Source organism: Astyanax mexicanus, chromosome 1 (genome assembly GCF_023375975.1).
Source record: "Astyanax mexicanus isolate ESR-SI-001 chromosome 1, AstMex3_surface, whole genome shotgun sequence".
Lineage (NCBI taxonomy): Eukaryota > Metazoa > Chordata > Actinopteri > Characiformes > Acestrorhamphidae > Astyanax > Astyanax mexicanus.
This window is the reverse complement of record NC_064408.1, coordinates 30,875,025-30,902,216: the sequence shown is the minus strand read 5'-3', so window position 1 is coordinate 30,902,216 and position 27,192 is coordinate 30,875,025. Positions and strand designations below refer to the sequence as shown.

Here is a 27,192-nt window from a genome sequence, read left to right as displayed (position 1 = left end):
TGCTGTGTCTGTATTGTAGGATTGAATGCCACAGATTGTTATTTCTATAAATTACATTGTATAGAAACAAAAAAACAAGGCAGTTTTTAAATATGTTATTATGAAACATAATTGCAAACTATAATCAGTACAACATAAACTTAACTGAAAATATTCAGCAGAAAATAGCAATAAAAGGACTTTTGTGTGTGAAAGAATAGCTGTAATTAGAATAAGAATCATTTTAAGTGAACAATGACTAATTTATTATGAAGAAGTCATATTGCAGCGTTGGCTCTAACATTAGTGTTCACACTCCACCAGCCCATCCAAGCTTTCTGCATCAGTTATCATGCTTAGGATTATTTTACTCAGTTTACTATTTCTTTACAAACTGACTGTTTCCAGCTAAAAGATACAAGCTGTAGGGCTAGCTAGGGTGATCACCTTAGCTGAGGTAGCTAGCTGGCCAGCTAGCTTTGTTTACCTTTCTCTATTTAATTTTCAATTCCAATCTGATCTTCTGTGGGTCACTGTAGTCTTAATATGACTTTAATTTTGAATTCTGCATAAATGGTGGCTGCAGTCTGTACGTCAATGCACAGCACCAGTGTTTTTTCGATTTGTGCTATCCTTTGATATGTGCTATTTAGTGACTCTGCTAATGGGCAGAGCCCTCATTTCAAATGTTTGTGTGTTTTTCATGATAATTATATTTCCTTATGTGCATTTTACAGTATGAGTGTACTGTTATTATTTGCTTCTTTGTTCAAAAGCTTATGCCAATTCAAATAAACCCAATCCCTATCATCTCAGTCTGCTTATGTTTACCCTGTTATAGTGATTATGTACACTATACACATATCTTTAAACACTGCATTCTTACACAACTCCAGCCCGATGAATCCTGGTATTGTCATCTTGGAATATGGCCGTATCATCAGGGAAGAAAAAAATCCATTGATGGAATAACCTGGTCTATATTCAGTATATTCAGGTAGTCAGCTGACCTCATTCTTTCAGCACATACTGTTGCTGAACCAAGACCTGACCAACTGCAGCAACACCACATCATTTGCATAGTTAAATCTAGGTGGAGACTATTTTTTTTGCCAGGCAGTGTACTTTTTTTGCTGGTAGCATTTTCTGATATTTTGTTTGTCCTCAGATCTTTTCTATTGTTTTATTTAGGCAACATGATCTAGAAATATACAGTGTGGTAGCATGCTATGAGAAGCAAGACAACAACACACCAGGGTTAATTTGCTTATGCAGTAGTGGGGAAAAAAGTACCATAATTAATTATTGATTTTGTTCGGTTAATGTTCAGGTTCATCTTTTATTTTTTTTTGGTGTCCAGTGCCACATCACGGCAGACTTGACTTGAATTAAAGACAAAGAGATTTGAAACCAGCATTTCTGTCTTGCATAAGCTTCACAGGTTGTAAACTAGTCTTGCTTTTAACATTTCAAACCCTTCATCATCTTGCTAATACCATACTGAGCTCCTTCATATCTTTTGTTCTGGATGTCTTGTGGATGTAGTCCCACACGCTTCTATCAGTTGGCAGCAGGATTTTCAGAGCTGCTGCTCTCAAACTCTGGAACTGTGCCACACTCTCATTGACTGCTCTGTCCTCGTAACCATCCTTATTCACTTTTAGTCTTCTTTTTTCAAGTCCTATCCTTTATTTTGCTTTACTGTGTCTACTGGAAAGTGTTGTGAAGTTCGTGAAATGGAAACTTTTTTATTTAGTTTATTTAATTTCCGAACTACTGCAAAATACAGATCCTCACATATGGATTCACACTTACACCTTTTCAGACACTTTGATTTTGTGTGCATGTGTTTGTGGGTGTGTGCGTGGGTGTGTATATTGGATGACCTGGCTGTTAAAAATAAAAAAGAGGTGCATTATTTCTCGACTGTTGCCAAGGTGACCTTCTCTAAGAGATTTCGGTCTGGCTGCAGTCTCATGTGCCGGAACTGCAGCACAGGAGCATTGCGGAAAATTAAAATGTTCCAACCAAAGATGAAAACACTGTGCGTTTCTGTGCCAACAGGGCTAATCTACTGGGCGGGGCTTCAGAAGAAGCGATTGCGGTGGAGGCGGGGTCAGAAGAAAGGGTGCGGCTGGTGGAGTCACTTCCTTCTCTGTGTTTAAAGCAAGTCTTCCCCAAGTACATGAAGCAGTTCAACTACCTACGAATGGTGGAGCGAATTGCCGACATTTTCCTGCGCTTCCTCGGAGTCAAAGGGACCATGAAGCTCGGTCCGACTGGCTTCCGCACCTTCATCAGGCAGGAGCACTCACTTCAATTTTACACTTCACTAATTAGTGCTGTTTAATTAAAATGTAATTAATTTTACAGTACAGGAAAGACATCTTTAAGTGTGGGTAATGTATTTAATATATTTAATGGAAGAATGTAAAACCAAAGTTTACTTGATTGAGGAGAAAAAACATATAGATTTAACCATATGCAAGTATAGTGGCTTGCTATGAATAGTATTGCACCTTTTTATGTATTTTATTGAGATTTTAAGTGAAAGACCAACAAAAAGTATCAAATAATTGTGAGTTGAAATGAAAATGAAACATGCAAAAGTATTCAGCCCCCTTTACTCTGAACCTCCTACCTAAACAAATCAATCAGTGCAATCAGTTGACTTCAGAAGTCACTTGATTAGTTAGTGGAATCCAGCTGTGTGTAATTTAGTCTCAGTATAAATATAAACACCTGTTCTTGGGTATCCCAAGCTTTTAGCATCCCAAAGAGCACTGTGCAATTCATCATCCACATATGGAACAAGTATTCTACTGCAAACCAACCAAGACGTTTTTTGAGCAAATGTTTTCATTTTGGAAATGTGACTGTGTAAAAATTTCTATTTTTTTTTTCTATTTTTTTTTTATATTAAAACTATTAACTATTAAATATTGACTATTAAAAATGTCATACTCATTTCATGGTATTTTACTAAATCGTTTTCTAAACTGACATTTATGCTTGTTTTCTGAAGAGAATTTGTTCATTTATTTGCAGTACATAATACATGTCATTCCAAACACAACATTTTTGCACATGACTGTGTATGTATTAATCAAAATGCCCCATGAGAGTAAACATTGCTGTCACTTCAACCACTATAGAACCCGAACATTCTCAGTTGTGGCAATTTATCCTTGCTGTTGTTGTTTTTACAAACCATTATTTTTTGTATAGTTATTCAGAAACTTTTTAACACACTCGCTTACACACGTGCTTATACACTGTCTCTTCTAGGAACTGTAAGCTGAGTAACAGTAGTTTCACCATGGCCTCAGTGGACATTCTTTACATTGACATCACCCGCCGCTGGTCTGGCATGGTCCCAGACTCCAGAGAAGCTGGTAAGTGACCCATGAGCCAGAGGATCATGTATAACATTGTACAAAATAGATATGTCAGGTTCTAAAATCTGAGACATGGCTGAGACATGTTCAAAGTGTTGTGAAATGAGGATGTCCTCATTTGACCCCACACAATATTCATATATGAGTCTGGACACTTATGGGTTTAGATATTTAAGGTTTAAGAAAGTGGAACTAAATAGCAGATACCTGGAATAATATAGAGTTTGCAATACCTAAAATGAACAGTTTACTTAAAGCGATAGTTTGTAGGCTTCATGGATTTAGGGATTTAAATACCAACCTGACAAAAATGTGTAGTTGCACTGCTGTGGCTCTAGCAAAATGCTATTGTAAGTGCCAGGTCTCTTCAGTTCGAATTCTTTGTTTTTCTTGTTTAACAAGATGAGAACAAGCTTATAAACACTGTTTGATATTCTGATATATTCATGTTCACAATATGTCTCAATGCCACTAACAGCATTGCAGTTGCTCAGGTTACCAGTAAAAGCAGTTGAAAAGACACTAAGACACCTAGAAAAAACTAACAGAGCACCCTGTTTTAAAAATGATTATGTTCGACACTGCAGGGATGGTCACAGAAGCATATTGATGCTATTAATATAAATATATTGTCCCTTCTCAACTCAGGAATACTTCTGCATTTGATTTTGAAGTTAAAAAAGACAAACAAAAACTTTAAAACTGTTGCTTTAACACAGTGCAACACAGTGTCAGCTGTAAGTAGCTTCACATCTAAAAAAAAAAAAAACGCACTATAAGGCACACTGGATTATAAGGCGCATTATCAACAAAAATCTATTTTCTGGTCTATTTTTAAACAGAAGGTGCACCGGATTATAAGGTGCATTATGCAACACTAGTAAGGAATGGGGGTGTCACCATGTTTTTCTTCTAATTCAGCAGGTCTCGCAGCTGGGTGATGAGACTTGTAAAGCTAAACTAAGTAAATAAAAAAAAATAATAATTCTTAAAAAATTAAATTAAAGTCAAACAAGTGCTGGATGTTAACCTACACAGATTTCTCTTCTGATTTCTACTAAGGCTGGGTGCAGAAATGTTATCATTTGCATCTAACTGCTAATGCTAGCCGTCGGACAGTACTACACTGAGGAACCCTGAGTGTTCCAATAAGCCAGGGTGATATTAGCTAGCGGTTTGTCCCACATAGCTTGTTTTAACGCTGTGGAAGCGCAGACTACAGTCCAATATACTACCCTTTGAAAAGCAAAAGAGCTAGCACTGTGGTAAGCGGCTAATGCTCATACTGCTGGAGAACTAAACTGAATCTCCTGTATAACGCTGCACTTTAGCAGAGTGGCTTTACTGCTCCTTACAAGCTGATTGGTAAAATTCGTACATATAGTCTGAAAAATACAATTCTAAACATCTTGTACAGTGCTACTTCTCATGACTCGTTGCTACATTTTAGACAACAGAGATAATATTTCCTATCAAATATGGCCACAAATATTGGTTGTGAGATCCTGACAAGTGGTCAAGTCAAAAGGAATCAAAAGATCTGATATGTTGCTGTTGTATTTTTTGATATTATGATTAATTTGTCATTTGAATTAAAACTGCAGAAAAGTACATTCTTTAGCTTCTTAGTCCACATCTTTCATATGTGTGTGATAGGGGAGTTCTGTATGTGTATTACTATAATAATGTAGTATTCTCTGCTGCAGTGAAAGCAGATGAACTGGGCTCCATAATGCCACGCTGTCATCATCACACTTGACCTCACACACTTTTTTTTTCCCAGTTCTGTGCAGAGATGCGTCTAATGTGTGTGTTTGAGTTAATGACCCCAAAAAGTAATGCATTCAGCATTTTTAAATTGTCTCTTCTAATATGCGTTGTGATGTGCATTAGGTTGGGGTCATGCTGGTATCATTTTCCTGCAGGAAATAGTCCCAGTATGAATAATTCATACCTCGTCTTGCCTGTCCTGGTCACCAGTGAAAGAGAGAGAGGGGCGGGAGACTAAATATACTTTACTATAAGTCGTTCCAACTGGCCGTAGGGTTGTGTCGTGAGGAGAATTCCAGAATATGTTTAATGGTCATGTGCTGTGACCACGTCCTGAGTGGCAGTGCGAGGAGGCTAATAACAAGAGACCGGGCTAGTGTTTATGAATAATAAAAGTGTGTGTTTGAGAAAGAGATTGGACTGTTTATCCCTAAGGAGGGCAGGGTGAAAAAGCATAGAAGAAGACTTCATTAATACTAATAAGTTTGCTGTAGAATATAGCTGACTCAACATTTATACAACACACAGCTTTATAATTCTAGAGTAAGTCAATGACACAAGTTCTCTCAATCTTTTTAGGGTAATTAAAAGAGGCGTACTTTTATTTCTAAAGATTTGTAAACCTTCAGAGCAAGATCACAGGAAGACGTAACATAATCTCAACAACTGTGATCTCTGACCTGTGACTTAAGATTTCCTCGGAACTCTTACAATACATGAATTTGATATCTCATTTAAAACTACTTTGTGATGCATCTTTGTATCTTTGGGAGACCCTGTTTTATTCTTTAAATCTGTGGAAAGTTCCTTACAGTACGCTGTCCTTTAGTTTAACTCATGATGTTTCTAGCTGACATACTGAACAACTTAAGAGCATTACAGGACGGTGTTATGCAGGCCCGCTGCCACAAGACAAGCAAACCAATCAATTGCCCCAGACAACAACTGGTTATAAATTAAATGCAATGACAAAGTGAATAAGCGTGCCTTAAAATTATGGAACTGTGATGAAGGAAAGTACAACAACACTGTTACCAGAATCCCCTCCAGGGGGCTCCTCCCACTGGATGCTGAAAGTAGCCAACCAGCCAGGTTTGTGATTCCTGCAGCCGGGAAAATATGAAACTTCAGCCATCATGAAGCGAAGTTATCCATCAGAAAGCCAGAAAAAAGAAGAAAGAGAAAGAGGAATAAAAGAAAATGTATACATGACTGTGTATGCAGTATATGCATAATATTTAGGCAGTATGTCTACTGTCAAAAAATATTTTATTGATATGAAGTGTGTGTGAAGTTAAACAGTGTATCTATGCTGTGGTTCCTGTAGGATTTGGTCCATTTTGCTTGGGGCCCTTAAATGCCTTGAAAAGCATTTGAGTGTGTGAACGTGTGTTTTGTTCATCTGACTTTACTTACTGAATAAAGAAGTGTTTGGTTAGTGCTAAAGATAAAACTAGCACCTTTAAAAGTGTCATTTTTGCTTCTACAGGTCTATTTCCAACCATTTAACATTTTTTTTAAATGTTTTAATGAAAGGTTTTACACTACTTAAAACCAGTTCTGAACCCATTTCTAAAACAAAATGTTAAAATACAAAAAAAGTTAGTTTATCACACAAAAAAAGCTTAGCTGCTTAATTGATTTAACTAATTCAATTTTAAATTTTGTTTTAATATCCAAAAAGATGCACAGGACTGATCCTAAAACATAAATAGACTAGCATAGATAACATTTATAAAATGTATCCTTTATCTCTTGGAAATGGAGATGGATAATTCAGGTATTATGTAGAGTTGTTTACAGTAATTATATTCAGGTAATACCAAATGGTAATTACTCTAAAACGAGAAGGACTATAATTTAAGATGTAATTATCAGTAATACACACTCATTTGCCGTGTCAGCATGTAGTTGCAGTTTGTAGGTGTACCGTTACTGTAGCCCATCTGTTGTTGCATAATTGATCAGCTTCTCATTACCCCTGTCCATCAACAGAGTGAAACCACTGCAGAACCTCCCCAGAGCAGATACTGTACAGGTGGTGGATCATTTTCCATTACAGCAGTGGTAGTGGTGTATTAGTGTTACGAGTTTTTCACACAGTATACACTTACTGCACACCTACAAACTTTTCATACCCCTAGTAGGTGCTCATATTTCTCCAGTGTTCATGTTAGTCATTCTTTAGCACTTGATCAGTGGTCAATTCACTGTTCTCAGCCCTGCAGGGACACTGAATGAAAACTGTATAAGTTTTTATAAGTGTAAGACTCTAGTTAAAAAAAAAAGGGAAACAGACAAATGCATACCGTATTTTTCACAGTAAAAGGCTCATAATGCAACACTAATGAGAAACAGGGGTGTTGCCTTCAGCAGGTCTTACCTCTGAGTGGTGGTGGTGGGGTAACTAAGTTAGGTAAAGCTAAGCTAAGTAAACAAAACTGTATTTTTAAAAAATAATTATAATTTTCTCAAACTAGCACTGAATGTTAATCTACACAGATTTCTCTCCTGAAAACTGTTTATTTGAGTGAGTAAAGGGCTTTCATTTATTTACAGTAAGCTTAGATTTCCACAAGGTCTCGGTGCAGCATGTAGCATAAGTGGCTAACTGCTAGCACTACCTGTGGTTATCGCTAGTATATGCGGCTCGACAGCTCTACACTGAGGAACACTGAGTGTTCCGGTAAGCCAGGGCAATATCAGTTAGCAGTTTGTCCAACGCAGCTTCTTTTAACACTGTAAACATGCAGACTACAGTCCAATATACTCACCTCTGAACAGCAAAAGAGCTAATGCTAAGTGCAGTTAGCGTCTAATGCTAATACTGCTGCAGTCTCAGTGCTGGAGATCTAAACTGAAACTCCTGTATAACGCTGTACTTCAGCAGAGTGGCTTTACTGCTCTTTACAACCTGACTGGTAAAATGTATACATAAGGTGCACTGGATTATAAGGCACACTGACAATTTTTAAGAAAAATAAAGGATTTTAAGTGCGCCTAATAGTGTGAAAAATACTTGAGTGACATGTGTACGTCATAAAGTTTATTTTTAACATAGATGGGGAGTATTTATAATACACGTTTTTTAAATTCTTCTTTAAAATGCATTTGGATTAATTTACTTGACAATGGATTTTTTTATCAAAATATTTTTAGTATTTTCATTTGTATTAACATTGCATACATTTTTATAATTCCTAATTGTTTGTTGTTTGTTGTACAACCACAATTAAAGGTCTCATTTTATGTTTTTTTTTCTATGCAGAGGTATCAAGTAATGAAGTACTGAAATACTTCTTTACCCTACTTAAGTAGATATTTTGGTTATCTATACTTTACCGGAGTAATTCTTTTTCAGGTGCCTTTTTTACTTCTACTCCTTACATTTTTACACAATTATTTTTACTTTCTACCTTGTAGAAAATTAAAAAAATAGCCTTGTTACACCTATTTCAATTCAGCTTGTTTTCATTCCAGCTTCTCACAGTTAAAACAAACATAAAAATACTTTCCAGATAAATCGCTTGATCCGTATAGATTAAATTAGATTGTGGTTGGATGAGAGGTATAAACAGATACCATTCCGACATATTGGCCTATTGGTTTATAAGATCCATCACACCTGCACACGTCACTCCCCCCCCACACTCCAGCATGAACATATCAGACATATGTAGTCTAGTATGAAGACGATCTGTGCAGAAACTCCAGCGAACTTGAGACAAACGTCCAACGAACTTTTTTTATATCTTTACATTCTACTAAAATACATTCATTTTTTATAAACACATATGCAACTGAAACAGGGAGCCTAGTGATTTTTTTTTAACATTTAACATTTTTAATATAACATTTTATAGTCATTATGGCAAATGAAAAATGTGTTTGGGGAAGGGGTAGTGCCCTATAGGATCCTGTGATTTACATTTTACATTTCTTCTACTTTTTTATTTTAAGTAGTTTTGAAACCAGAACCTTTACACTTTTACTTTAGTAAAAAAGCTTGATTTGAAGCTTCAACTTCTGCAGAAGTATTTTCAACCCTACTGCCAATTTGTTTATACGACTTCCTCACATTAATTAATTGATTAATTTCTTGTTCTTCTTCCAATTTCCCAACACTTTTGCTATAAAAATGAATGAATTTACCTAAGTGATGTGTGTCTCTGCCTCATTGCTGTACAAACACATGTAATGAGTCCACATAAGGTTTTTTATTCACCGACAGCCTCACAACTGCTTTCTATTAAAGTGAGAGAGGGACACCGCTGCGGCAGAATGTGCAGAGAAAACCCCAACATTTCTCTCTCTCTCTCTCTCTCTCTCCATCTGAAGGGACTGAAATCCTCTTTCCTCTGAAGTTTTGTTTCCATCTGTGCTTCCTTCCAAACTTTCCGGCAGCTAGATAACCTTGAAGAATCTCTTGTGACAATACTGGCTTGTAAATGAAGTTTTAAACGGAAGAAATATGTAAATATAGAAGGTCTGTGATTAAGTTTTCATTGCCGTGGGGAGTTGGGTTAGACTGTGTGTGCTAAATAATAGAGAGGAGAAACCCTGTGAATGAATAAATATGCAGAGGGAAAAAATTCAGATGCATATGCATGCCTCTAATTACTGTCGATGCTAATAAAGCCGAGTATCTTACTGTTCTGAATGTACTGTTCCTGCTTGGGAAGAAATGATGTCTCCGAGGTCTTCCTTCAAGTCACGCTTAATGCTTAATTGAATGTCTTCATCTGTGCTTAAAGAGGAGGTTCAGTACTTAATTAAATCACCATCATCAAACAAACAGGATCTGGAACAGCAAAGACCTTTAAACATCAACTCATTCAACACCTCATTATTCACTGCTGCTAATGCAGGCCCTGAAAAGCCTTAAATGAACGTCTTAAGAGTATTTCAGTGTGTCTACTCCCCTCCAAAAGTATTGGAACTGTGAGGTCAATCCATTTATATTTGCTGTAGACTGAAAACATTTGGATTTCTCAGAAGATCAACATTTCAGCTTTTATTTTAGTTTAGCTATTATATCTGGATCTGTTGCATTATCCAGAAGAGGAATCACCCCCACATTTATTTATTTTTTGTGAGCAAAAGTATTGGAACAGATCAACTTTGAGTACCTTTACGTTTATAAGAATTATATATATATATATTAATTGAAAATGCTTAGCTTGAAATAACTACATCACGTCTGTGACCCACTGACTAATCACTAAACTTAATTCTTCTTATGTGATGCTTTTCCAGGCTGCAGTGTTTTTTGGGTCATTGTCTTGCTACATGATGAAGTATCTCCCAATCAGTTCGGTTTCATCCTTTTTTTTAAATTGACAAAAAAAAATGGCTCTGTTTTAAAGATCTATAGATGAGCTATCAACCATGCAGCTTGATTTAAGGCCACTGTAAAGTACGCTTTGCAAGGATTAAAATGTGCAAAAGGCATTCACTAATTCTCTTAATTAATCATTGGTTTATTTTACACTACGCACCAAAACACACCCATCACTGTTTCAATTGCCATTCCCTTTAAAAGCTAATATCCAGTCATTGCCACTATGATCAGGAGATTGTCGGTTTGAATCCTGTTCATGTAGCTTGCCATCAGCTGCCGGAGTCCTGAGAGAGCACAATTGGCCTTGCTCTCTCTCAGTGGATGAATGGTGCTCTCTCTCCTCATCACTCCCAGGGTGATGTAGATCAGCACAAGGCACCTGTGAGCTGATGTATCGGAACTGAGTTGCTCGCTTTTCTCTGAGCGCGCTGGTGATCTCCTGATCATAGTGGCAACACTTAGCCCGTGTATTTGAGGAAGTTTAAATGAGTATTTATTGTGTGACGTTGCAATGTGAATATATAGCAATGGTCAAATTGTGTGATTTAGCGTGATGATGCTGAAATGTTGTCTGAAGTGGTAAATCTGATGAAGGGCTGTGTGGAGTGTCTCACTGTCTGTCTGCGTGTCTGTGTTTCTGTGCAGGGATGGGTCTGCAGGCGTTCGTGGAGGCGTTCTTCTACTTGGCTGCTCGCAGGTTTAAGGCCTTGCCTCTGAGGGAGCAGGTGCTGTCGCTGCTGGAGCTCTGTGAAAGTGCTCTGGAGGGACAGGGGCACGTGGAAAAGTCACGGGCTCAAAAGCAGCACTCCGGCATCAACCCTGCCCCGCCTCACACTACAGCACTGCCCGCCCTCAACTCCCCCGCCACCACACGCCGACACCAGGACAGCCGAGACCAGCGGGCGGATCAGACCCTGAGACCTTCAGCAAAAGCCAACGTGGAGTGTTGACGACTGTTTCTGGATCAGTTGAAGAGTCTGGTTTGGGATTTAGTGAGGGGGAAAGAGAAAACTGGATGTAGGAATTAAGAGACAAAACAGGGGCTGTTTTTTAGTACTGTAGTTCTCTCAGCCGGAGAACTTTGTGCACGAGCTTGGGTCAAGTCTAATTTTTTAAACATATTGTACTTGGCTCATTTTTTCACCCAGTAATCATAACACGCACATCAACATGGCTGCTTCAGTGGAGTAAATCCATGAATCCATGTCCGTCGTGCGTTATGATGCCAATATATAGGGACTGCCTTATGACTGACCGTATGCATAAGCATGCAAGTTGCACAGCACTGCTGAAATAAGGTTTGTGTGACACTTAGGAATCAAAATAATCATAGGAGGGACGAATATGTATCATTTTCACCACAACATCAGGGACACTCAGACTCTCCATGTTTCCTACACCCCGTCCACATGTATCCAGATGTTTTTAAAACATGAGGGTTGGCTGTTTTTGCTGTTTTGGTGTCCTGTCCACACTGAAGCACAATTTTTGGTCACTGAGCTTTTGGAAAATGTTCACTTAAAGTGAAGATCTGTGAAAACTAATAATCAAAACACATGCATGTTTAGGGGTGAATCTCAAACACTTATTTTCTCCCTATATAGTGAACTAAATAAGTCATACAACTACAATATCTACACACAGATCGCACTAGCTATGAGTTTTTAACATTTATATGAAAAAATGTTTGTTGTTCTATTATGAATATACAAGATAAGTTAGGAAAAGGTCACAGGACACAGGATACACTCTTTTATTTTAGAAACTAAAAATAAAAAGGAAAATGATTTAAAGCTCTGGAAAAAATGAAGAGACCACTTCAGTTTCTGAATTAGTTTCTCTGATTTTACTATTTATAGCTTTATGTTTGAGTAAAATGAACATTTTTGCTGTTTTATTCTATAAACTACAGACAACATTTCTCCCTAATTCCGAATAACAATATTGTCATTCAGAGCATTTATTTGCAGAAAATGAGAAATGGCTGAAATAACAAAAAGATGCAGAGCTTTCAGACCTCAAATAATGCAAAAAAAACAAGTTCATATTCATAAAGTTTTAATAGTTCAGAAATCAATATTTGGTTGAATAACCCTGTTTTTTAATAACAGTTTTATGCATCTTGGCATGTTCTCCTCCACCAGTCTTACACACTGCTTTTGGATAATTCTATGCCTTTACTCCTGGTGCAAAAATTCAAGCAGTTCAGCTTGGTTTGATGGCTTGTGATCAACCATCTCGCTCTTGATTATATTCCAGAGGTTTTAAATTTGGTAAAATCAAAGAAATGTATTATTTTAGGTGGTCTCTATTTTTTTCCAGAGCTGTATATATATCCATATCCCCCAGCAAGTAATGGCTGAGGGATTTACTTAGCTGGCATTTAAGAGGTTAAAGAGGAATCAACATTTAAATATGTTTTGATTTTGAAAGATGAATCATTTTTTACTTTTAAACCTTTAATAAACTATAGATTACATTCTCTTTTCACTCTACAGCCTACACTTTTCATCAGAACAGACCTAAAAAAATGTAACCACATTTCAACATTGAAGGTCAGTTATAACCAGCTGTGTATATTTTAGTCTATGTCTGGAACATGGCTCACCCAGTATAAAGCTTTATTTAGATGTAGTAATTGTACAACTTGCATAGTAAACTATATAGGTAGTAGTGTTTGAGATGCCCTCTATCTATACAGGGTCATCTAAAAAAAATTGTATATATTTGAAAAGTTACTTTATTTGAGTAATTCAGTTCAAAATGTGAAACTCATTTATTATATAAATGTATTACACACAGAGTAATCTATTTTAAGCGTTTATTTATTTTATTATTGATGATTATGGCTAATAGCCAATGAAAACTCAAAAATCAGTGTATCAGAAAATTAGAATATTATATAAGATCAATTGGTACTTTTGGCAGTGTGGGCAGTGTGCCAAGTCCTGCTGGAAAATGAAATCTGCATCTCCATAAAAGTTGTCAGCAGAGGGAGGCATTAAGTGCTGTAATATTTTATGGGAAAATACTACACTGACTTCGGACTTGATAATAAAACACAGTGGAGCAACACCATCAGATGACATGTCTCTCCAAACCATCCCTGATTGTGGAAACTTCACACTAGACCTCGAGCAGCTTGAACTGTGTGTCTCTCCACTCTTCCTCCAGACTCTGATCCCTTGATTTCCAAATGAAATCCAACATTTACTGATGATCAGTGATGGTTTGGAGAGTCATGTTATCTGCTGGTGTTGCTCCACTGTGTTTTATTATCAAGTCCAAAGTCAGTGCAGTTTTGTTTTCCCACAAAATCTTACTGCACTTCATGCTTCCCTCTGCTGACAACTTTTATGGAGATGCAGATTTCATTTTCCAGCAGGACTTGGCACACTGCCCACACTGCAGAAAGTACCAATTGGTCTTATATAAAATTCTAATTTTCTGATACACTGATTTTTGGGTTTCATTGGCTGTAAGCCATAATCATCAACAATAAAATAAATTTACGCTTAAAATGGATCACTCTGTGTGTAATACATCTATATAATATATGAGTTTCACATTTTGAACTGAATTACTAAAATAAAGTAACTTTTCAAAAATATTCAAATTTTTTAAAATGGCCCTGTAATTTCTTTCTGTAATCTCCCCATACATGGTTATATATGTGTGTGGATGGAAATATTTTTAAAAACTGATGCAGGGAAATCTCTGTCTTAAAGAACATCTGGATGCGGCTGGACGGGGCCTTAAAGGGATTGGACCACACCGTTTATTTTTCACTTCAGACAAGCAGCTAATCATCCAGAACAGCCGTCTACAACTAACGAGCTATTCCAAAGGGCGGCCTTATATCACCACCACACGGTGCTGATACCAGGACACGGCGCTGAGTGCACTAAACGTTTACTTAAACTACTGTATTTATTATATTCATAGATTTTATTTTATTTTATTTACAAAAGAGTGACTTACCACAGTACAAAGAAGTTACACTAGTTAGTCAATTGAAGAATGGCGGATTTTAATGAAGATCTCACAGTTTTATTATTTACACGTTAGGCATTAACCTACACCTATAGTCTGATAAAGACTATATTTTTATTGCACTACCACTTACTGCATTCTAAAGAGATTGGCTGATGTTTGCTTTGAATGGTCATGCAAAATAAACCTTGCATTTCAGAGTGACGTTTTTTGTATGTGATGTATTCTGTTCATGATTATCAATCAATCAACATTTATTTTCACTGGGGAATATATATATTATAGACAAGAAATGGCTTTGGCTGCTTCTCTGTGCCAAAAAAGCTGGGGCAGCTTTTTCTATACCAGTCTAAAGCTACTATCATGGTTTTAGATTTTGTTCTTTTTTTAACATTACACAGTGTATACCTAAAATCCTGCAAAATCCTTGTGTCTGAATTGTTTTAGACAGAATGTGAATTTCGTAGGTGTTCTGTACATTGCCTCACAATTTCATGACAAGTTAACCAATAGAAATGTTTCAAAATTACTGAATTATTTACACTGACCAACTAAAAGTTTAAAAGATGTTTTTCTTCTACTGTAAAGTTGCCATTATGCTGATACTAGGTTTTTGCTTGACTGTGTTGATGTACAGAAAGAAAAGAAGCTTTCCATGATAGCCCTACATGACTGAAATACCAAGAGAGCCTCACTGTCTCCAGGTGGTCAGGTTGGCCCTACATTTCCCCATCACACCACTGTAAGTGTCTGTGTTATCTTGATGTGAGATCAGAACTGGCGGTCAGTGTTCTTCTGAAAGTGTGTTCAGCTACTCACTTCAGCAGTTTAAAGAGATGCAGTGGTGCTTCCATGTGTCTTGGAAAACACGTGATCGTATCAGCTTGGGCTGCATAGTATATAGTGTCAGCATTGTCATCACAATGTGTGCATAGAGCTTAGATTCTCTGCCCGAACCCGACCTGACCTGACCCGAGGCCCGACCCGAAATATGGTCGGTTCTGGCTGAGATTTCCCACCACATTCCTCGGGCCGGGCTGGGTCGGGTTTAAATAAAGCTCTGGTGTGATAATCACAATGTTGCTAAGTAACCAATTATTATTGTTAATGAAAACGAACCAAATAACAAAAACTGAAAGTGAAACTAAACTTTTTTATTTATAAGCGCTGTTTTCACTCCCGCAGTTCTACAGCGGGAGGTGTTATGCCGATTCTGTCCGCAAAGCGGGAGTCGGATTTAGCAGGGAGTCGGATTCGGCATAACAGCGGCACCGCGGCGGCACCTCGCGTTCGCGGTGTTAGTTGTAAGCGCTCGCGCCGAAAAATACGACAGAAAACACTGAGGGGGCTGCAGAATTATGTATAGGACTAGAATATGAGCACGACGAGATAAGAGAACTTTTACCTGTGAGTAGCTCACATCAGAACACGCAAATCTCTCTCTCTCTGTGTCTCTCTCTCGCGAACTCCTCCGCGTTTGACTTGCAGCACTGTGTTTAGCTGTTCTTAAAATCATTTTAATTAAATAATAGTTCTGTGCTTCTGTGTTAATTAACATAATTCTGATCATATTTCGCTCATTCAAACAGCCCGAAAACAGCCAGTTTATGGTTCGGGTTGGGTCGGGCTCGGGCAGAACGTGCACGGGCTCGGGCTGGGTCGGAATTTTTGGACCCGATCTAACCTTTAATGTGCACTACTCACTCTGAAAGATCTGCAGTGTCTCATAGGCTAAATATTGTATAAAGGTCACATTTTTAGCCCTTTAATACAATGGGACAATTTCCTTTGTTCTTGTTTTCCATCTGTGTCTACCTTTAGCAGATCAGGCTGCACTATAAATCTATAAATAGTTTTTTTTACTTGTAATTTAAATCATCAAAACATCACAATGCCATCTCTTCCCAACTTTGTGCAGTCATAGGGGTAGACTACATCTGCCCAATATTAGAGAATGACAATATTAGTATAACGATGGATTACTTACTTCTGGCCAAGTCATTGAGATTTTCTGTAATTTTTATATCGCACTATATATACACTGAACAAAAATATAAAACCAACTTTTGGTTTTGCCCCCATTTTTCATGAGCTGAACCCAAAGATCTAAGACTTTTCCTCTCAAATTCTTTTCACAATTGGGTGTAAATCAGTGTTTGTGAGAATGTTTTTTTTTTTTTCTGAGATAAACCATCCACCAGTTATAGGTGTGGCGTATCAAGATGCTGATTAGACACAGTGATTAGTACACAGGTAGACAGTTTTAATGTGAGAATGTGGGGGTTTAGAAAACCAGTCAGTATCCAGAGTGACCTCCATTAGCCTTACACAGTGCAGCCCATCTCCTTCACATAGAGTTGATCAGGTCGTGGATTGTGTTCTGTGGAATGTTGGTCCACTCCTCTTCAATAGCTGTGTGAAGTTGCTGGATGTTGGCAGGAATTGTTTGTGCAGAAGTTCTTTGGTTATATAAACAGATATAACACTATATCCTGCCTGCAGTTGATGTAGGACATGTCCTCTTGTAGGACTGTACTATAAAGACTCCTTTATAGCGATATTTTAAAAACAACTGTATTTTATAATCTTAGTCATCATTTTTGCCCAACTTTAAGGGTGCTGTTTTTCTTTTTCCCCCCCAATCCTGATGGATGTGCGCAGAGAATTGTGGGTAACAATGGGCTGCAAAGGATACATTTGTCACGTCCTTTATTTACACCAACCATCAGCTCTTTATTTATACATTTCTCAGCTGTATATGAAGGTTAATTCAGTTCGGGCAACCTTCTATAATGCTGCAGCCAAAAAATTAAGGTTCCTAGGAAGCAACTCAGTCTTAACCCTAGCACAATTGTAGCATTGTGTAAAAAGGAGGCCAATTTTAGAAAAGAACTGGTTGTTCAAAAAGCAAAATACTTATTTTAATCAGCTCTAATATAAAGAATTCTCATATCGAAAGTTTTGACTTAACTCTTACATTTATGTAAATATGTGCAGCATTAAATATGTAAAGTTTTTTTCCTGACAAACATCAAGTCTTACATTCAGATTTACGCATCTAAAAACATTCAGCAATAAATAAAATGAAAGAAATGAAGACAACCAAACAGATATATAAAATAGCTAAATAAAACTTTAATTATCCTAGTTGCAAATGTACATAAATTGCACAGCCACATTTTCATAGTTCTTAACATGGACATATCTCTCTGTACATTATTGTTCTCATCATCGTCCTCAAAAGAAGCCAGAGTCCAGCCAATACTTTACTTTAAACATACTTACAAAACTCCTCTCTACAAGGATTATAAAACATTACAACATATTTTCGTATTTATTTATAGATTCTGACAAAGCTAATATACCACACTGACTGCTGAGAACTGATGGGTAAAGACCATGTGCCACCGTGATGTTCTAGACGCTCTAGAACTGACTCAGAAAGATGGCAGATGATGAAGATGAAGAACGTCAGTCTGTTTGAGATCTCAGCGGATGGTGTTGTTTGAAGCTGCTCTGTACACAGTTGATGGAGATTCTCAGAAATGTGGCGGTTCATGGTTTGGCCGGCCTCGGTGATCACAGTCGGATGCAGGAAACTGAAAGCTCTTGAAATGCGTGGTCCCTTTATGCTACCACTCTAAACATTAAACACGGGTAGAAGAAAGCACAGCTGCAGCACTCGCTCACATCGGCTACAAATCTGCTTAATAAATTTAGAGAATTAAGCACCACATTAAACAGAATCAATAACAGACTCCAGTAAAGTGCTAAGACTGTAGCACTGACCCACGAAGGAGCACCTCGATTGGCTACTTGAGCATCGGCAAATGAAACAACCAACAAAAAGTAAAATTTGACTGTCTGGGTCGCTGATCTGAGAGAGCAGCATTCTGATTGGCTACAGGTTCAGAGAACGCTGGACTGTTGATTTACTCTAATCATTTAAAGCACTGCATGTTCTGGAGAATCAAGCTCATGAAGTTCTGAAGAGGAATTAATCTAATTTTAAGGGCACAGAAACTGTACGTAGTTCCAATACAAAAGTGCATAGGCTTAACCGGCATTTAATGGGGAATAATGAAGGCTGACTTTGTGCTTTATTTATATATTTATATTCAGTAAACCAGCGTTAACACACCTGGGTAAACTACAGCCCGACATCTTTTTTGCTTTACAGGCCAAAATGAATAGAATGAATCAATGAGACAATGCCATCCACGATTAGTCTTACTTTTAGATTTAAAAATAAAACAGCAGTAATATTTTAAGAAATATACAACCTCAAATCAGAGACAAACGTTCGGATAGTAGAGGAAAATGCAAGTTTTCTTATATTTACTTTTACATTTTTATTGCAGACAGTATGAACCCAACATATGTCCTGTTTGATCTGATTAAACTCATTCAATTTATTAATAAAAATCCATTCCTGCATTTCAGACCTGAAACACATTCCAAAAAACAGCACTGCATCAAAAAAACGTCATTCAACATAGGCTGATAGACCCACATGAGCGACGGATTACTCTGAAAAATCTTTTGTCAAGCCCTACAGTACAGAGCTGCATTAAAACCAACCCTAAGTGAAGACTTATTATAGTAGTTATTACATTTACACATACCTGTTCATAAAGAGAGAGGTGTTGTATTGTTATATTTGTATTATTTATTCTGCACTATTCTCAAAATAAAAAAAAAAAATTGAAGAAGAAAAACAAACAAACAAAAAAAAAAAAAACGCCCCTTAAACTGACACTGTGACAAAACAGAAGCTTTATGTTAACCATGTCTACTTGCCTGAGCATCTTTGATTGGTTAAAATGTGTTTAAATGATGTATCAGTATTCTGGTATATCTTGTTTTTTTTATGATCAAAGGAAGGACCACCCAGACTGTTTTTAGCAACAGTCCAAGTCCAGCTCAAAAAGCCAGGTATTAGTAAGGGGTTGTGTCAAAACCACACGCTTCACTTTGATCAGGAGAATCCCTGGTTCGAATCCTGTTCATGCAGCTTGCTATCAGCTGCCAGAGCCCCGAGAGAGCAAAATTAATTGGCCTTGCTCTTTTTGAGTGGGTAGATGGCACCCTTTCCCCTTATCACTCCTAGGGTGATGTCGATCAGCACAAGGCGTCTGTGAGCTGATGTATTGGAAGAGAGTCGCTAAGCTTTCTCGGTAATGCTGCATCAGCTGAAGTTTGAAAAGAGGCGGTGGCTGACTTCACATATATCAGAGGAGGCATGTGCTTCACCCCCCTGGTGTTGGGGCATCACTAGTGATAGGGGGAATCCTAATGAGTGAGTTATGTAATTGGCCGTGCAAATTGGGAAGAAAAAGGGGAAAAAATTAGAAAAAAAAAAAAAAACAGGGAACATTTCATTGCTTGATATCCTCAGCTAAAACATCTTCAAGTGTTGTGTTTTAACATCCCAGCGTTTTTGGAATGTGCTGCAGGTTCTAAATGCAGGAATGGACGCACATTAATATAATAAAATTCTTAAAAGATCTTGAGTTCTGCAATAATAATGTCTTTGCATTGTCCATACTGTCAAAACTGTTTCAGATTTGGGGTTGTAATGTTTCAGTCCAAAATCAGCAGAATGCATGTTGAAATGAAGAGGTTTATGTGTATTTTATATTTATATATTTATATAGAATCTATGTAAATCCTTTATTTTCTTTTATAGAATATTTACAGGACACACCTTTGACTTGCTACAGCAGAATCAGTCACTGATAGACCAGGTCAACAATCCTCGTCCCAAAACCCAACACTTATGCATCGCCATATATCTTTATATATAGTCAAATAACAGCAAGTGCCACTCATATTTTCTCTCATATTTCTCTCTGGATAAAGAAACATCTAAATCAAATCTGCAGCATCACATCGCATCTTACTGCTTTACCTGACTCGAGGTTCGAGGCTTGAGGAAAGCAGGTAATTTCCTTTTGTACAACAGAAATGAAATACAAAAATATACAAGCTCTTTATATGCAGATATATGGACTATAACTTGTATTCTGTAGGGGTGTGTGAACAGAAAAAAATAAGGTTAGGTCTGTGGACAACGAGCGCTGCCTTTAAAGAAAGCAGATCGAATTTAAAAACGTAATTAAGCCAAAATTTCAGTTTTTAATAGAGTTATATAAAATATTAAATATATATATATGGCGTTTTACATGAACAATCTGGGAATTAGGAATTACAGTTAAGATGTGAAACGGCTTGTGCTGATTACTGAGAGGTAATAGCTCAGCTGGGCACAGAACAAATTAACTTCTCCATTCACGACAAATTGCATAACAACAATAAATTCAGCACGAGTCTACAGAGGCTCGTTCAAGTGTAAACTATAATAATAAATAATGTAGAACAACCCAAGACTGGAACCAAGTGCACACTTGGTATAATGTCTTTTTAAAAGGCTCTTAACATCGTCTCAGGAAATATTGATTGGCTCCGACTGATGCAACACAGCACATTTTAAAGCACAGCTTCTAATTATTTGCCAAATAAAACTTAATGAATAATATTATAAGCTGTTAAACTTTTCCATGCCACGTTTTACATAAATGTGTTAATTTAACAAATACTCAGCATTTGTGGATTAAAATCACAAGCCATCAAACCAAGCTGAACTGCTTGAATTTTTGCATCAGGAGTGTCAAAGTTATCCAAAAGCAGTGTGTAAGACTGGTGGAGGAGAACATGCCAAGATGCATGAAAACTGATTAAAAACCAGAATTATTCCACCAAATATTGATTTCTGAACTCTTATTGATTTCTGAATATGAACTTGTTTTCTTTGCATTATTTGAGGTCTGAAAGCTCCACATCTTGGGAGAAATGTCTGTAGTTTATATAATAAAACAATATTCATATACCTATAAATGGCAAAATCTGAGAAACTGATTCAGAAAATGAAGTGCTCTCTTACTTTCTTTTCAGAGCTGTACATATATAAAATTAATTCTTGACATAACCAATATTTTGAAAGACCTTTTACTTCACTTTTTGTAGCCATGCCTTGTAAACATCTGAGAAATGTTCCAGAAGAACTGTTTTAAATTACTTTAGGGAGAGGTGGAGGGGGGAAAAAGCTGCATTCCATTTTTTAAGGCTTCTCATTTTGAAGAACTTTGAAAGTGCACTATGTAGGGGAGCTGGAGCAGGTGGAGAAAGTGCAGTAGATGTGGATGCAAATGCAAGGCGAACGCTTGATTTTTTTTTTTTAAAGGAGGCAGCAATGCTCATTCGCTAGCTTGGTATCTAGGTTAACACCAATAAGGACCGAACGCATGAGTTGTTATTATTAATAATAATAAAAAACAGATTTTTTTTTCTCTCAACATGAACACTGGACATCTATTTGGAGATTTTGGAGATTCTGGAGATTTGAGGCTAGAGCTACTGCGGAGGGACAGAGCAGGTATTGTCTATAGGTCAGCAGTACGTACCCAGTATGTCACTGTTCTGAAGTGCAGGTACTGTAGAACAGAGATTTACATCTAGTGGTTCACCCTAAGCTGAAGCAGAGCTTTACCTCGTATCTTTTGCTCCGCGGTGCGGATAATATTGTTTACCAGCTATTCACAAGCACGCTTCAGAAGCCAACGTCCAAACCAGCACAGTCGCCTGCACGCCGACATCCCCTCGCCTCTCCTGCCTCTTTCCTACATCCACATGGTCTTGGCTGCGTCTCCTCCTCGCTCCGCCCCGCGCTTTCTGTCTGGATTAAGCCGTAAATCTCCGCGGGCTGGCTTCAGCAGTTGGAGCTGTTCCGGAACTCTCCGTTCTCGGTGATCTGCAGCTTGGTGGGGTTGGTGGGCGAGATGCCGTTACGTGTCTGCATGCTGTAACGCTCCTTCAGCTGCGACAGAGCACTCATCAACCTGGCGTTGGCAGCATCCAGAGAAGCTATCCGCTTCTCCTGCAGAGATCCACAAACAGAGAAAGAGGAGTAAGTATATTACACAGCATTTCAGAAAGAGAGAGAGATGATAATCTGAGGAAAGTTAATAATAGTTGAATTAAACTGTTTTCTGAAACTCTGACTGATTTAATTAATTCTGAAATAATAATGTAGACAGTATAAACAAAACAGTACAACACAGGGCTGGGCGATATATCAAAACACATACAAATTATACAGGGTTCATACGGTCATGAAAAACCTGGAAAAGTCATGGATTTTGAAAATAGCAATTTCCAGGCCTGGATAAATTTTGGAAAAATAAGAATATCCAGAAAGTTTTGGAGAAGTCATGGAAATTTGGTCTACAAATCTTTGTGTTTCTGTTTATCGATGGAGAAAATTCTAAAAAATCTATTTTGAGCTAAAAAAAAAATAAATAAATACGTCAGCCCAGAATTAATTCAGTAATTTAGCTCTACACAATGAAGCTCTCAGGATCAGACACACATTTTCTTATTAAAGATTTTGTGTCAGATTCATTTAAGGCTTATTACAATCAATTTTGAGTATAGTTTTAGTTGATTTTTGGTTTTATTGTCCATGTCTGCACTGTTTTAAAAATCATATGGCCATAAAAATTTGCCTTGAAGGCATGAAAAAGTCATGAAGAAATCTTGGAAATCTATTGGTTAAAAAGTGTATAAACCCTGATTATAAGATTAGACAGTCCAACATCAGTGTGTCTCATATTCTGATATCAAAGTGGTAATAAACAGCAGCAGTGTGAAGCATCACCACTGAACTAAATACTGACTGATCTTTAGAGCAGACACACCCACTCTAACCTAACTAAGTGATCAATCAGCTCCTTCACACGGGTATGAACTTAAACCTGACACCATTTCAGACCAAATTTACTGAAAATGAGAAAAGTGAAACTCAAACTGCACTTTTTATTTACTTCTTTACTTTTTTAAGCGCTTTAGATGCACTTTTTCCCAACGCACACCATTTTTTTTGTCACTAGTGTTTAAGCATCTTGAAGTGGGGGGAAAGAAAGTTGATGATATAAAATTTTGCTCTAATATACAGGATATGCACTGAATGAGAAAAGTGCCTGTGTAAAATCTGAAACATGTAGTTTTGTCTCAGACGCGTCTGTTATTGCCTTATGAAATAAAAAAATGTTGAGATATTCACCTTACAAAACAATACAACTTTAAACCATATCACTTAGCCCTAGTACAACACATGATTCATGTATATATATATATATATATATATATATATATATATATATATATATATATATATATATATATATAAAAACAAGCACTATTTATGTTAAAATTATTATTTCATTGATCGTGCCATTTTAATTTTCAATCCCACGTTCACACTGGGCCCTAAGAATTATGTGTTTAATATTAAAGAAACACACAAATACAGAAAGTAGTGGTTTTACTTCTTTCATTGTATTCTTTTAACTATTTACAAATGTATGCTTAAATCAAGCTTTAAATACAGTAATCATTTTGTAACGCCTTGTTTTGTTTAATTAAAGCTTAAATTATGTGAGTTGCCTACTGTCTGAATCTACAATAGTGTCTATGTTCATATTGTACATTTTAAAATTATACAATGTTACATATTATACGTTATTACATATACAGACATGGCAAAAGTCATGGGATATTAAAATGTAACTTGATTATAAAGTGTTACCTTACCGGGTGATTTGAATTGTATGTTGTGAGGTGTTATCTTGCGAGTGAGGTTAAAGCTTCTTATGCTTACAATTAATGCAACTGATTGAACTGAACTGATTAGTATAATAACAAGAAGAACCATAACAGGCAAAAAACTGGAAGTAGTGTCAGAATTCTCTGCATGTATATGCTAGAGTTCCGTAAAGATTATTCTTCTTAGCCACTCGTGTGCTACTTTAATGATTAATCAGTAAAAAGTGAGTAGAAATTTGAATAAGTATAGAGAGACGATCAAAGGCTGCTGAGAATGAGAGACCAGCGGGAGGAGGTAGAGAGAAGTTTTCTAAATTAAAATTTATAAGCACTTGCTGCCATTCCGGCTCAGACTCACATCACTGTTAGTCCACTGCTGTATTTTAATGAAGTTTTCATGCTGAGTGTAGAGCTGGAATAGTGATCTTACTGCAGATGTGTTTATGAGCGCACTCATTCCTCATTAGTAAAGTGTGGGTGGTTTAAATTAGAGAGAAGTGAAAGTGAGTGCTTTAAAAGTACAAAAGTGTTATCAGGAATATTTAGTAGCATTAATATCTAATGTGGCGTTTCTGTGTGCATCTGAACTTTCCGGCAAAACCCCGCCCTCTACATAAAGGCTTCCTTTTTCAATCAATAACATGTTTTTATAATAACCACGCCCATTAAAATAATATATCTTGTTTAATCCTGGTCATGTGAGTGATATCTTTTTTAGGATTTTAGATTCTTTGTAGTCAATTGCTACTAATATCAGATTGCTGTTTTGTACAGCGTATTTCAATTTGCTTAAAGTGTGGCAAATGCTACTGGTGCTTTGGTGGAACAGGGAGGAGTTTTTATTAAATAACGTGTCTTGAGGAGAAGGGTGAGTTTACACTGCAGTAAAATGTAAAACAAATGCATCTCAGATCCTGAAGTGGTTTGAGTAAAAGGATTTGAATCCATTTTAAAAATGCATGTTGGGTGTGTTTACATGTTTCATGTGGCTTGGCCTAATCCAGATTTTTAATCCTGATAGATAAGGTGCATAAAGTGACCAGGTGTAAACAGGGTCTTAAACAGTTGCTTATCTCAAGTTTTGAATAAAAAGTTAAATTTAAAGTTTTACTGTAATTTACTGTAATTTCATAAAGAAGCACAGGATGTCTCCTTCTTTGCAATAGGAATCCACATACAGTACCAGTGCACATATAGTTACAGTGCCTTGCGAAAGTATTCATACCCTTTGAAGTTTTTCATTTTGTCTCCTTGCAACCACAAACTTAAATGTATATTATTGAGATTTTAAGTGACAGAGTAATACAAAGTAGCACATAATTGTGAAGTGAAAAAATATACAAGGTTTTCAAAATTTGAATCAAATAAAAATCTAAAAAAAAAAAGAAAAGGTAGCATGCAAAAGTATTCATGTAATTCATGTATTCAAGTAACATTTCATATCAAATGTTGGCTATTTGAGACAGACACACAAACCTCTACACACGCTCGTACCTGTGCATCTATGATTTTCTGTTTGGAGTCGACTATGGCCTGCATGTCAGAGTGATCCTTTTTCAGCTCCTCCTCGACAGACATCAGCCTGCATCAGAAACACCAAACAACTTTAACAGTCAGTACGTACATGTTGTTGCAACTACAGAGAAGCAATCTGGTTTGAATACGTAAATGTATCTCAGGCTCGATCCCGTCAGTCTGGTTCTCTAGACACTTCGTAATTGTCTCAAATAGCTGTCTGCTGTATCCCTGCAGAAGACAGCTCTCAATAAGCTGAGACCAGATGAAAGCCAAGCGCACGCTGCTGACAGCTCTCCTCCGTCCTGCCTGTTAGAAGCTCAGTGCTAATGATAAAGAACAGCAGACAAAGAGCAGCTTCTATGAACCACATGGACCCAGGCTCTGCGAATTTTGTTTGTTTCTAATTCCATCCTGACCAGGGTGTAAAAATGGAAGACAGTGCCATTAGAGTGGTGTTTTTAATGTTTTACTGATCAGAATAATAATTTATAAACTTTTCAGGCTATTTTCAGATATATTTAAAAACTCTTGATGTAATGGCTATAATTCACTGCTGCATAGCCAGTCCCTTCAGTCACACTTGTTTATTTAGTGTATTTTTCTAATTTTATGTTTTCTAAATAATCATAACAATATCAAGTATTTAAGAGTTCCCTTTTTTAAATGATTAAATCTCCTATTGTGATCACTCTCTCTCTCCCACCTGCTGATGATGCTCTTCATCTGCAGGTCTTTGTCGTCCTGCTGGCGGCGCAGACGGTCCTCGGCCTCTTCCAGCCGGGTCTGGTACTCCAGGAGCATTTTCTGGGCCTGCTCGTCCTGACCCTGCAGCTGCAGCTCACACTCCTCCAGCTTCTGCACTGAAACACGCAGCTTGTCCTGCAGCATAGCTATCTCAGCCAGGTACTGAAGAGAGGAGACAGAGAGAGAGAGAGGGAGAGATCATAAATGTCACATTGCAATATTTAGTGCCGTTTTCTCAGAACCCACAGAGTCCAATGTGGTTGTACTTTATTTGTTTTATTTATTTAGGATATAATATTTATATATTGGGAGCCCAATGTCTGCTCTTAATAATAAAAAGTTAGTTTTACTGTAAAATGGTGTAATAGTATTATGCTAGTATATTATTATTGTGGAACATTGTCTTAAAGCTCCTTTGGGAGCCCAGAAGCAGGAAAAAAAAAGCATTTTCTATTGTGGTGCTTTAAAATGATGATATTATCGTTTATCCCAATAATTTATCTGACAATATATCGCCCTTAAAATGTTGACCTTATGGCAAGAAATGCTTAACTAAGTGAAGGGGGGGGAAAGCTTAGTCAATTCAAAACATTTTTTTAAAAATTCCGAAAGAATCCTTAAGTGCAGTTGAAAAAACCATCAAACACTTTATGATGAAACTGGCTCTCATCAGGACTGCCCTAGTAACAGAAGAGCAAAAGTTCTTTGTTGCACAGGATAAGTTTATCAGAGCCACCAGCCTCAAACAAATGCTTCATATATCACATTTTTACATTTGATCAACAC

General features: G+C 37.0%; 2 protein-coding genes across 8 annotated transcripts in view; one reads left to right on the top strand and one right to left on the bottom strand.

Annotated features, from left to right (window-relative positions):
- The window catches only part of ttll11 (tubulin tyrosine ligase-like family, member 11), a 39,286-nt gene extending 26,068 nt beyond the window's left edge, over positions 1–13,218 (top strand). The window contains exons 7-9 of the mRNA XM_007260392.3: positions 2,044–2,280; positions 3,268–3,374; positions 11,134–13,218. Coding sequence (XP_007260454.3) covers positions 2,044–2,280; positions 3,268–3,374; positions 11,134–11,438 — 649 coding nt within the window. The 3' untranslated portion in view covers positions 11,439–13,218. The remainder of the gene's footprint in view (positions 1–2,043; positions 2,281–3,267; positions 3,375–11,133) is intronic.
- Positions 13,219–17,596: 4,378 nt separating this feature from the next.
- The window catches only part of dab2ipb (DAB2 interacting protein b), a 238,384-nt gene continuing 228,788 nt past the window's right edge, over positions 17,597–27,192 (bottom strand). For all 7 annotated transcript variants that reach the window (XM_007260387.4, XM_007260389.4, XM_007260386.4 and 4 more), the window contains 3 exons: positions 26,366–26,568; positions 25,639–25,726; positions 17,597–22,417 (listed from right to left, as the gene is read on the bottom strand). In XM_007260387.4, the coding sequence (XP_007260449.1) occupies positions 22,250–22,417; positions 25,639–25,726; positions 26,366–26,568 (459 nt within the window). In that variant the 3' untranslated portion in view covers positions 17,597–22,249. The remainder of the gene's footprint in view (positions 22,418–25,638; positions 25,727–26,365; positions 26,569–27,192) is intronic.